Genomic DNA, 12,873 nt, shown 5'->3' with positions numbered 1-12,873 from the left:
CTCTGGTATAGATCTTAACACTCTTGTACCTACCATCAACCAGGTATCAAAATAAGTCAAATTAATCCTGAAGAATTCTAACAGAACATACATTGTTCTAATCCCTATATAGAGTCCTCCACACTTGGGAATATTCAAAAACAGGAAACTAATACAAAGGATGAAGGAAACAAACAAGGACCCACGTATCCCCAAAGTCCTTCTAGGGGTAAATCCTGGTGAAACAAAGAGCCTCCTCACCCGGGCATAGGCCAGAGCCCCATCCTTCAGCCTGAAGGTGGCCCCAGCCTTGCTGGAAAAGCTCTGGACAGGAACATCCTCCAGCACTGCTCCCAGGTGCTGGCAGGAGAGCCGGGTGAGTGAGCGCCCAGGCTGCAGGAAGATGGGGCGCAGGCTCAGCCTCACAGCCCTGGTCCGAGGATGGACACAGAGAACACAGGCCCTTACCTACACAAGGGAAAGAGCATAATGAGCAGGAGGCACACAGAATATAACACACCCAAAGCAGACCTTCAAAGGCCAAGACTCAACATGTGCTGACCAGGTTATGGATATAAGTACTCCTATCAGCTTGTGCGATCAAGCAGCATGTGGAAACAACCAACAAAATGTCCCAGGACTATATCCAACTAAATCAATGCTTACTCAAGGTCAGCAAAACATATTAGGGTCCCCTCAATACCATGAGGCTAATAATACATATGCAGCAGAAGCCATGTACTGGCATCACTGTATCAGAGGCTCATCTGAAATATACCAGAACAGCCTGCTCTGAGCACAAGGCTACAGCACACAAAACGCCTGCACTTTGTTTACAAATATGATTATAAAGAGAAAAAATTATTAGAAAAACGTTTACCAATATGTGGTAGGAAAACCAGTTTAGTTAAAAAATACGTCTATATAGGGGCACCCGGGTGGCTCAGTCGGTTAAGCATCCAACTTTGGCTCAAGTCATGATCTCAGTTTGTGGGTTCAGACCCCACGTTAGGCTCTCTGCTGTCAGCGCAGAGCCCACTTCAGATCCTCTGTCCCCCTCTTTCCTTACTCCTCCCCAGCTAGCGCACACACTCTATCAAAAATTAAACATTAACAGGGGCGCCTGGGTGGCGCAGTCGGTTAAGCGTCCGACTTCAGCCAGGTCACGATCTCGCGGTCCGTGAGTTCGAGCCCCGCATCAGGCTCTGGGCTGATGGCTCAGAGCCTGGAGCCTGTTTCCGATTCTGTGTCTCCCTCTCTCGCTGCCCCTCCCCCGTTCATGCTCTGTCTCTCTCTGTCCCAAAAATAAATAAAAAAAAAAAAAAAAGTTGAAAAAAAAAAAAATTAAACATTAACAAAAAAAGGTTCAAAAAAAATGTGTCTCTACAGAACCCAACAGCAATGTTACTGTTAAAAACAAAAAAGGAAAGAATCATTTTAGAATGCTTTTTAAAACTCTGAATAACATATATTGGGATTTTCTTCCCAAATATCCATGTTCATTGTAAAAAATTTAGATATTTAGATAAGGGTAGAAAAAAAACACCCAGAGTTAATCATTAACACCTGACTGTAAATCTTCCAATATTTTAAGTAAGCGTACTATTAAAAAATATTTTCAGGGGCACCTGAATGGCCCAGTCTGAGCATCTGACTCTTGATTTCAGCTCAGGTCATGATTCCAGGGTCGTGGAATCAAGCCCCACATCAGCTCTGCCCTGAGTGTGGAGTCTGCTTAAGAGTGCTCTCTCTCTTTTGGCCCCCTCCCTCTCACTCTCTGTCTGTCTGTCTGTCTGTCTGTCTCTCTGCTCCTCTCCCCCCGCTTGAGCACTCTCTCTCAAAAAAAAAAAAAAAAATTGCTTTTCAAAGTTGGTTCTGCTCTATTCTCTTCACAGCACTTTTAAACACATTTTTCTATTTAAATATAGATTTTGTTCTTTTACATTAAATATTCTTCTTAAACACTTTAAATGGTAAGAGCAAAAGATCCACTACTCACTCCCTAAAATCAAACTACCTAAAAGAGTAATAAATGCAAACTACAAGTTGCCTTCTTTTTCACAGGCTCCATTTCTCATCTCAGTCCACAGAAATAACTACAGTGGCTTCCTGTGGTCCTTCCAAAACACCTTTCCTTCCCCTCGCCGCCTCTAATACCCGTACACACGCAGCCCTACGACCGGCCCATAGCTAACTGCAACACTGGACAGCTGTTTGGGACACAAATGGAATCAAGAAAACATTTCTTACTGTTTGGTTTGAGAAGTATGTTCCAGCTTTCTTGGGATCCAAGTGCATAAAGTCAACCAGGCCAGTGAAGAATGAGAGGAAGTTCAATATAAGGCCATGTGGAGTCACCTGAAAACAAACAGAAGAAGCCAAGAATGTAAGAGACGTTGTGCAGATGAAACACTCAATGCTACGTTTTCCATAACCACTGTGTATTTCTCCTCCCCCAGCTAACCCTTGACAATCTTTCTTCTTATAAAATTAAGTGGCAGGGCAACTCCTGGCTCTGGCTGTTTCTTTATTCAGTAAGCTCACCTCCCCTCAAACCTGAGGGGACATCAATCCTCCAGTCCTCGGGATTTCCATATGGAATGGAGGACAATTTGCACAAAGACCCTCAGGGAACCGTCAGCCTGACAACGTGGACAAATTGTTGCTAACTTGGTGATTTGCCCAGACTCAGAAGGCAAAACCCAAATGCATGCAAAAGGGAGATACTGACCACACTGATTTATCCTACAGAGCCCCCCAAAAGCTAAGTAATTAGAGGTGACAAACACCTCAAAAGAATGCAGTGAGGCAGATGACTGAAATCAGGGAAACTAAGTTAGATCTCCAGGTCCTCTCCTCACACCATAGGGCCTGCGCCTCTCCCGCCTCCACAGGAAACCTGTATGAGACTGAAAAGACAGAGGAGTGCAAACTCTGAAAATGCAGATTAAGAAAAATTCTGAACATCATACAGATATAGACATGGAGACATCCAGCCCCTCTCCCACCTATCTCTCAGGCAGCCAAGATATTACCCCCTGAGGAGAGATTAATAGATCCTTTCTAGAAAAATCTGACATGCCAGAGAAGACCTGTAACCGTGACATCTGGAGCTTGCTCAAAGTCTGCTAGCTCCTGATCCTGACACTGAATTCAGCCAGTCAACAAGTCCCACCCAACCAGGCACACCACATTTTATACCACCTCAATGATAAGATGGCAGTCAAAACACAAATTCAGTAGAGGAGATAAAATTAAAGTTGAGGGACTCTCCCAGAAGGTAGGATCTAGATAAATACATGCACATGCCAAAACAAAGGGGAGAAAAAACATAAGAAAATTAGAAAACTGATAATTAAGTCCAACACCATTCTATCAGGAGTTTAAGAGAAAGCAGAGGAAATTATACTTAAAAAAAAGTGGGGAAGTGGGGGATGCCTGGGTGGCTCAGCTGGTTAAGCATCCGAATCTTGATTTGGCTTGGGTCATGACCTCATGGTTCGTGGGACTAAGACCGAACCTGGACTCTGCACTGACTGCATGGAGCCTGCTTGGGATTCTCTCTCTCCTTCTCTCTCTGCCCCTCCTCGGCTCACTCTCTCTCAAAAATAAACAAACATTAAAAAATTTTAAAAATTAAATCTTTTTAAAAAAGTCTGATAAGGGGCTAGTATCCAGAATATACAAAGAAATCTTACAACTTAATAAATAAGAAGACAACCTAATTTTAAAATAGGCTAAAGACTTTTGAACAGATATTTCTCCAAAGAAGATATACAAATGGCCAGAATACAACCAGTGCATGAAAAGATGCTCAACGTTACTAATCACTAGAGAAATGTAAACCCCAATCATAAGGAGATGCCACTTCCCACCCATGAGGACAGGTATAATAAAAATAAAAAACAAACGTTTGTGAAAATTTGGAGAAACTGAAACCTTTAATTGCAGGTAGGAGTGTAAACCGGTGCCGTCCCTTTGGCTGTTCCTCTAAAAAGTCAGTTACCATATGACCCAGCAATTCTATTCCCAACCATAGGCCTAAGAGAAATGAAAACTTACATCCACACAAAAACTTAAACATGAATTTCACAGCAGTATTACTCAAAACATCCCAAAGTGGAAACAACCCAAATGGCCACCAACTAATGAATGGAAAAACACAATCTGTCATCTCCATAGTGTGGAATATTATTTAGCCACAGAAAGGGATGAATCACTGATACTTGCTACAACATACATGAACCCTGAAACCATGAAAACATCATGCTAAGTGAAGAAACCAGACACAGAAGGCCACATATTATAGGATTCCATTTATATGAAACACCCCCAAGAGACAAATCTAGAGACAAAAAGCAGAGCCAGAGGCTTGAGAGAGACAGGGATGGAGATTGACCACCAATGGGTACAGGGTTTCTTTACGGCGGTGATGCAAATGTTCTGGAATTTAACAGTGGTGATAGGATGAGCATTGGGTATTGTATGGAAACCAATTTGACACTATATATAAAAAAAATTAAAAAATAAATAGTGGTGATAGCTGCACATCTTTGTGAATACACTAAAAAAATCACTTAATTATACATTTTTTAAAGGATGGCTCTTCCTATATGTGAATTACATGTCAATATGAATATAGAAAAAAAACAGTAAACACAAGAAATTTTCTCAGAATTTAAAGATCTGCATTTCTGAATTGTAGGACAAATAAATGGAGACAATCCACACAAAAACAAATCACCATGACATTTTAAAATAAAAGGGATAAAGAGAAAATCTTTAAATTCTTCCAAAAATAAAAAATACATACAAGGAAAAGAGATCAAAGTAACATCAGACTTTTTAAGAGCAACAGAGGCCAGATGACAATGGGAACAAGGTCTTCAAATTCCTCAAGTTATTTTTGACAAAAGGATGCTAATCCCAGCTTTACTACCAATCACATGTGAGTGTAGAATAAGGACATTTTTCTACTCTGTGACTCCACTGGGAGAGGAGCTTGGCTTCCAGTGCCTTTTCCCTTTGCTGATTTTGCTTTGCCTCCTTTCATCATAATAAATCATAGTGATGAGTATCACCATATGCTGAGTCCTGTAAGTGTTTCCAGTGCATCAGTGAACCTGGGGGTGGTCCTGGGGATCCAACACACTAGGTCAGGAAATCAACCTCCCATGTACCTTTCCAATGATGCTTCTGGAGAATGTGTCATGCTAAAATGAGCAAGTAAACCAAAAAAGAAGAATATATTGAATCAAAGACTCCCATATAGGAGAAAGAGGGGAAGGAGCAGGATGACCAAGAAGGTAAGTTTTAGGATATCGGTTCTGCAGGGTTCCTACCAGAGCAACCAGTCTAGCCTGGAGGAGGATAACAGGAAAAAGGGCCCTAGGTTTAAAAACAACAACAACAACAACAACAACAACAACAACAACTAAGAGGTTATCTAAAGGAAAAATCTTTATGGAAAATTGTAATATAAGGAAAATGCAGGATATACAGTATTATGAAACAGTGATAGGTAGGAAGAGAATTTGGCAAATGACAAAAACAAAGCTGATAATCAGCTCCCAGGAAAAAAGCTGTTCAAGAAATAGTCATAGTATGTTACCTGGCTCAGCACTAAATAATATGTACATCAAACACTGATTAATGATTTAACCAAAATTTAAAATACTGTTAGGGGGTTGGAGGAAGGGAAGGGGAAAATTGAGAGAGCCAAATCATCATCTACCACAGTAAGAACTTAAAACTCAATGCCTAGGGGCACCTTGGTGGCTCAGTCGGTTAAGTGTTTGACTATTGATTTTGGCTCCAACTATGATCTCACAGTTCGTGAGATCAAGCCCTGCATTGGGCTCTGCACTGAGAGCGTGGAGCCTACTTAGGATTCTCTCTCCCCCCTCCTCTCTCTGCCTCTCCCCTGTTCATGCATACTCTCTCTCTTGCTCTCTCTCAAAAATAAGTAAACATGTAAAAAAAAAAAAAAGTATTTTATGGGGTGCCTGGGTGGCTCAGTCGGTTAAGCGTCTGACTTGAGCTCAGGTCATGATCTCACAATTCCTGGGTTTGAGCCCTGCATCGGATTCTGTACTGACAGCTCAGAGCCTGGAACCTGCTTCAGATTCTGTGTCTCCCTCTCTCTCTGCCCCTCCCTGACTCGTGCTCTCTCAAAAACAAATAAAAACATTACAAAGATAAAATTAAAAGAGTGTAGCGCTTTAAAAAAAAAAAATAGATAGATAAATAAAAGTATTTTAATACTATTTGACCTTTCCAATCGGCACTGTTCAAAAGAAACACGGTCCATATGTAAGCCTATACCTTTAAGTTCTCTAACAATCACATTTTAAAAACTACAAAGAAATAAATGAAATTTATCTTAATAACACTTTAACCCAATAGATGTAAAATACTGTCATTTCCACATATGGCACTGGCTACATTTCTACTGTGTAAAGCCACATATGACCAATGGCTACCCTACTGGACAGCACAATTTCAGGTTGTGTGCATAGCACTACTTCAGTAAAAATTATCTTTATTTTAGAAAATAGTAATGACAATGAATGGCTTACCTTCTGTACCTGGGCTTTGACCACCAGTCCTGGTAGCAAGTTATTAAGGGTCCAGTTTTGTTCCTCAGTAGCAATGGCGGTAGAAACTTCAGAATGACCAATAGATAGACCAACAACTCCTCCGTTACCTTTCACCTCTTCAATAACGCAGTTCAGATAATGACCCACCTTCAGTTCAGCACCTGCAAGCCCCAGCCCCCCAAAAGGCAAAATACCTCCATGAGAAGGGCTCTTAATTTGGGTTCAAGTAATACCTGAAAAGATCCATGCTTTACCTGCCTAGTTACCATGTAATACCCATGTTCCCAATCTCTCAGTGACCAACTACAAGAGGGGAATAAAGTGACCCTGACTGATCTGGAATCAACATCACTTAAAAATAAGAAAATCTCAACAAGGCAGGAAGAGTGCTGGCTCAGAGGCCCTGGGGGCTCAAATTTCAGGGGAATCTTCTAGGTGAGAAAAAGCAAAACTGGTCTATTGGATCTAAACCCTGTCACTCCCTGGCTCTTCACACATCTTCCCTTTTCTATCAGCTGGGATTAACACTGATTTTAGCAAAGCCAAACAGCTTTTGGGGTCACCATTCTGTCATTTTACTCACCAAACAGCATTTAAACATAATCCCTACACGTACCACCTCACTACCATGTACCTGCCCCTCTTTTTCCCCTCACCTTTGTTCTTCTGTCGGATATATTCCTGGGCTTTCTGCAGTGGCAGGAAAGCTCTGGCCCCACCAACACCAATGTCCACTAGGTAGCCATGGTCTTCCAGGCTGGACACAGTGCCTGTGAGCAGCTGGAGGAGAAAGCATTCCCCAGAGTTCAAAAGTCAAAGGTAATGGGATACACAACAAACATCTCCTACCAAACATGAATGTTCCCATCATCGATCTTGACATATCATCCGTAATCCTGTCCCACGCCCCCTCCCAATAACTTGTAACTGTAAATTTCAATCCCACTAGAGGATAGAGAAGGGAAAGACATCAAGTTTAATTCTCCATTGGCTTATGGTTTCCAGTCAGTGAAGAGTGTTATAAACAGGTGGGGAATGACAAAGAGGGGTTTCTCCCCTGAAGAATTTCCAAAAGATAAGAAAAACTATTACGTTACACAAAGAGGAATAAACCAGATGGCCTTGCAAGGTCACTCCCAGCGCCATGACTAATCCAGAACTACTCTTCTACCAGTCATCATGTCTTTTCTAAGTGCCTCCAAGACTTCGAAAAAAGAGAAAAATCTTGCCAACCTCCTGCACATTTCATCAGGAGCAGTGTGAAGTTCCAATCTGGCTCTTACTAGCCATTTTGTCTTTGGCAAGTCACAAACCCGAGTCCATTTTCTCAAATGCACAAAGATATACCTATCTGCCTCACAGGACTATGAGAATTTAAGACAAAATGTCTAAAACAGCGCCTGCCAAACAGCAGGCTCTTGATGCTTGTCAATTTCCTGCACCTTGGGTTATTTTTATTCCCCTTTCTACCCAGCTTTCAGGCCTGTCCCAAACTGACTGCTTCTACCTAAAGGTTAAAAGATCATATTGATCTCCTTCCTCTCAATTACAAGAGCACTTAGAGGAGTGTAGTTTATTCGAGCATGTTTTACACCTATTGGACGTTGACACTTGGAGCTAATTTCTCCTGAATCTCCACAGCACTGGAGACTCAATAGCAAGCTCCTCATTAGTACAGCTGACAGACTAATTGCCCTGACTACCTGTCTCCTGCTCTCGGAGAGCAGTCCTCAAGTGTTCCCTACAGATGCCAGATAGCCTCTGAAAAAAAAATCTGTAAAGAACAAGTCTTGGTAAGCAAGGCACTTTGTGGAACTCCTCACTCCTGCTAAGCCTCCTTGAAGACTTTTTTTTTTTTTTAATTTGGCCACCAATGAACCTTCCCTTTCTCCCCTCCAAGGTAGTGTGATTACGTTCAAGCCTTCAATTTCCATTAGAGTACCCAAGCATCCTAGAGACTGTCCTTCTCGGGAAAAGACCCACCCCTGTGTGTAAGCTGAAAGTCAAAGGTCACCTAGATACTCCCCAGGAGGCAGGCCAGGAAAAAGGCACATGGTCTGCTCCTCTTCCTTGACCTGATACATACCATGCCGGGCTTCAGGGCCTCAGCAGATAACACTTCGTTGACATTTTTGGGGTTCAGAGATAGCTTGACACTCTTTTTGCCCCCTTCTGTGAAGCCCACACTGCTCACCACACACCTCACCAGCATCCCAGGTGAGAAGAGTTCAGGCAAGCGGGCCAGGTCCTGCACAATACAAATGAGAAAATTCTGATACATACCCCTCCCCTGGACCAATATACCACTGCCCAACCTTGGCTCGGTGGTTTCTCATCCTCAGACCCCAAAGAGCCCAAAAGGCGGATGAAGAGGGTAACCACTCGCCCATAAAGGAAAAGGGATCTATGGCCAAGTCAGTCTTCACTTTCAGTATGAAGCCTCCGTATCTCCCCAGAACAGGCAGATGTAAATGACTTGTCAAGAGTTGTCTGTATTCACCATCTCCGTTTCTTCACCTCCTGCTCCCTTCAGGTCATTGCCTCTATGTTCCACCTCTCACACACCACTTTATCTCCCAATAAAATCACCAGTGACCTCCATGTCACTAAATCCAAATCTGTTCTCCAGTCCTTCTTATATGTGACCTTTAAAAGGCATTTAACACTGGCGCCTCTCCTTCCTTTTTTAAACATTTCCTCCCTGGCTTCCAAGCCCTTCATGTGCTGGTTTTCTTTACTATCCCTCTGGCCCCTCCTTCTTCTTCCAACAGCGACTCTCCTACTCAAGACGTTAAAATACTTGAGGGTCAGTCTTCCTCGATGATCAGTATTTACTCGAGGGTCAGTTTTTTGGTCTCTTCTCACTCTATTCACTCCTTCTAGGCACCCTCTTCCCTCTTCTTAGTTTCAGTCACCACCTACACAGAGCAGTCACACATGCACATTTCTGGCCCAGACCTGTCAGAGCTCTGGAATCACCTGTCTACTGGACGTCTCCACCATTCCTCAAACTCAACACAGCAAAAAAATAAAATCATCATCATCTCTCCCAATCCAGGTCCTCTCTCAGGGTTTCTATCTCAGGATGGCAAGGCTGACCATCAAGTCAGGTACAACAGAAACCCAGGACTCATCCCCCATATCAAACCCATCAGTGCCCATGGACTTTTCCTCCTCAGGCCGCAGGAAACCCTGAATGCAACCTGCCATCAGGTGGACTACTACAGTAACCTCCTACCTGGTCTCTGGGCAACTACACATGCCTCTTCAATCTAATCTCTATGTTGTCTACGTACGAACGTTTCAAGGGTTTCCCACTGGTTCTAGAATTAAAAACTAATCCTTAACATGACCTAGCCTCCAGCTAGCTCTCCTGCCCCATCCCACGCCACTTTCCCTTGCTTTCTATGCCGTAGCCACACTAGCCTTCTCTCAGCTCCTTCTGCCTGAACTCCTTTCTTTATTTACCTGGTATACCCTCATCCTTCAGATCTCAGCTCAAGCATTCCTTCCCCAGGGAAGTCTCCCAGGCTCCCTAGGCTAGGTCAAAATCTCCTTATTAAAAAAAAAAAAAAAAAAAAAATTAAAATCCCCTATTATAAACTCTCATGGCACCTTGCACCTGGGCTTCTCAGCATTTAACAAAGTTGTAAATTAACATCTACCTATGCACCATTTAGTTCCAGTTATTGAGTACATTCAGGTCTCCCTTACCTTCAGAGGTTCTTCTTGAGCCACCTGCTCACTCAGCTTTTTGGTGTAAGCATCACAGATTTCAGTCACTTGCACAAAGCCCTTGAGGCCATTGGGGAGACTCACCACCAGTTCCAGTTCATTTACCTCTTTCACACAACCCAAAATCCGCATCCCCTCACACAGGGACTAGAAGAGAAAAAGTGAAATGTGTACAATAGGGAAAAGACCAATGAATGGGATCAGGGGTTGTGGCTTCTAGTCTCAACTCTGACTTATAATTTTTTTTTTAAGTTTATTCATTTTTGAGAGAGAGAGAGAGAGAGTGAAGAGGAGAGGGGCAGAGAGAGAGAGAGAGAGAGAGGGAGACACAGAATCCAAAGCAGGCTCCAGGCTCTGAGCTGTCAGCACAGAGCCCGACGTGGGGCTTGAACTAATAAACTACGAGATCATGACCTGAGCCAAAGTCGGATGCTTAACCAACTGAGCCACCCAAGCGCCCCACAACTCTGACTTTTAAAAGCTACAGGAAATACATGTTCATGTGTCACATGACATGTGTCAAATACACGTCAAAACACTTATCATTGCTGACTGAGCACCGTAAAACAGCACTAGGATACTCGAGGACGCTTGCTTTACTCCAAACATCCCACACTCAAACGCGTGGAGGGGGCAACAAAATGAAGGAAGCAGGTCAGTGGAGACAATAGCAGGGTGGGGTGAGGATGTCAGACCTAAAGGGTTAAACCACTACTCAGTTCCATGTGATTACAAATGAGGAAACACGAGCTTGTGCTGTCAGCACTCTCAAATTCTTACAAGAAGCTAGAAAGCACATTTTTTAAAAAGTTTATTTATTTTGAGAGAAAGAGAGCATAAGCAGAGAAGCAGCAGAGAGAGGGAATCCCAAGTGGGCTCCGTGCCGTCAGCGCAGAGCCTGATGCAGAGCTCAAACTCATGAGCCGCAAGATCAGGACATGAGCCAAAACCAAGAGTTGGGCATTTAACCAACTAAGCCACCCTGGCACCCCCAGAAATCACATTTTTATGTGAAATTTTCTCTAATGTTAACAAAAAGTTAAGAAATTCTTCTTCTGGGGGACACCTGGGTGGCTCAATCAGTTAAGCATCCGACTTCAGCTCAGGTCATGATCTCACAGCTCGTGAGTTCAAGCCCCATGTCAGGCTCTGTGCCTGGAGCCTGCTTCAGATTCTGTCTCCCTCTTTCTCTGCCCTTCTTGCACTCTCTCTCTCTCAAAAATAAATAAACATTTAAAAAGTTTTTTAATAAAAATAAAAAGAAATTATTTTTCTGAGCGTCATAAAGAACAAACAAAATACCTCTGCAGGCTGAATTTGAATCTTTTCCTTAAGACTTATTTCACTTTTTTTTTCTTTTTTACAACATATATCCCCAATTATAATCTAAAAATCTAAAGTAAATTAAAAGACTTTTCCAAGAGAATCTCCACAGCTACAAAATGAAATAGAAGTAGAATGGTTGTTAAAGTTATTGCCAGTTCTAACCTATCAATCTACTAATACACAAGTTCAATGAGGACATAAGCACAACAAGGGGCTCAGCAGTGGCTAAAAAAACAACACATGATCCCAGGCACTGGTTAACAGTCAAAGGCAATAATGCTCAATTCTGAGCACAAACTCCAAAAAGTCTCTACAGGGGGGCGTGCACACTCACATACATGCACACATGTGTGTACAAAAGGAATGAAGGAAAAACAAAAGGAAGGAAGGAAGGGAAACATACACAAACTTAAGCAACCCAGGTAGTTTGTTTAGAACAAGATCAAATTGTAACAAACCTCAATACTAAGGATTTCAAACTTCTCTCTTATAGACTTGCTGCTTTCTCTCTTTTCGATTTTCAACTTTTTTGTTTTTGCTGGCCCTTTCTGGCTCTTTTTCCTTTTGGTAGATTCCTCTTCAGTAGAAATCTACAGAGGGGAAGAAAGATCTCAAGGAATGAAGAGAAAGAATCCTGGACTTTCCTTCCAATTTCAGGTCACCTGTCACCTTGCTTCGTTACTCCTCCACTGCACCCCCTTCCAGTGTTCCTGTAATTCCCGCTTCAATGTCATCTCTCCCATTCTGCCACCTTTGTTCAAGCCAAAGGTGGGAACCTTCGCATTTTCAAAAGCCCCTTCTCTTCTGTGTTCTTCCTCCCTTGACTGGGATGGACACTGGCATCCCCAGGATGAGAAGCAATTTGGAACAGTGTGTGAAAATGGAAGGTGGAAACACGGAGACCAGAGTTAAACTCCCAACACCACCATAACAAGCTATGTGGTTTCTGCTCAACCACATAACCTCTCTCAGCCTCAGTTTCTCATCATGGAATGATGTTCTCTACTCCACTGTAGTTGGACAGATTACATAAAATCCATATAAGACCACACAATCAAATGTTAGTTCCCTTCCCTCTAGCATTTGGAGCAATGCCTACTCGGGGAAGATGGTGAATTTTAATGCGAATTCTGACCACTATACATGGCAAGAATCCCATTTAAAAGTGCGATCACCAGCTCCTTTCTCTCCATACTTTATTTTTAATCAATTGAAGTATAGTTAACACACAATG

At 42.6% G+C, this 12,873-nt stretch overlaps 1 protein-coding gene across 3 annotated transcripts in view; it reads right to left on the bottom strand.

Moving 5' to 3' along the window:
• Positions 1–12,873, bottom strand: part of PDCD11 (programmed cell death 11) — a 56,616-nt gene that overhangs the window by 41,491 nt on the left and 2,252 nt on the right. For all 3 annotated transcript variants that reach the window (XR_007145519.1, XM_047826420.1, XM_047826422.1), the window contains exons 3-9: positions 12,098–12,229; positions 10,293–10,460; positions 8,665–8,826; positions 7,235–7,358; positions 6,558–6,739; positions 2,230–2,337; positions 241–447 (exon numbers count right to left, since the gene is read on the bottom strand). Coding sequence is in view for 2 of the 3 variants with exons in the window: in XM_047826420.1 (XP_047682376.1) it covers positions 241–447; positions 2,230–2,337; positions 6,558–6,739; positions 7,235–7,358; positions 8,665–8,826; positions 10,293–10,460; positions 12,098–12,229 (1,083 nt within the window). In the remaining variant the exon portion in view is untranslated. The remainder of the gene's footprint in view (positions 1–240; positions 448–2,229; positions 2,338–6,557; positions 6,740–7,234; positions 7,359–8,664; positions 8,827–10,292; positions 10,461–12,097; positions 12,230–12,873) is intronic.

The sequence above is a fragment of the Prionailurus viverrinus genome, chromosome D2, assembly GCF_022837055.1.
Source record: "Prionailurus viverrinus isolate Anna chromosome D2, UM_Priviv_1.0, whole genome shotgun sequence".
In the NCBI taxonomy this organism is placed as follows: Eukaryota; Metazoa; Chordata; class Mammalia; order Carnivora; family Felidae; genus Prionailurus; species Prionailurus viverrinus.
The sequence above is the reverse complement of the archived record's forward strand: the minus strand, read 5'-3'. Positions and strand labels throughout refer to the sequence as shown.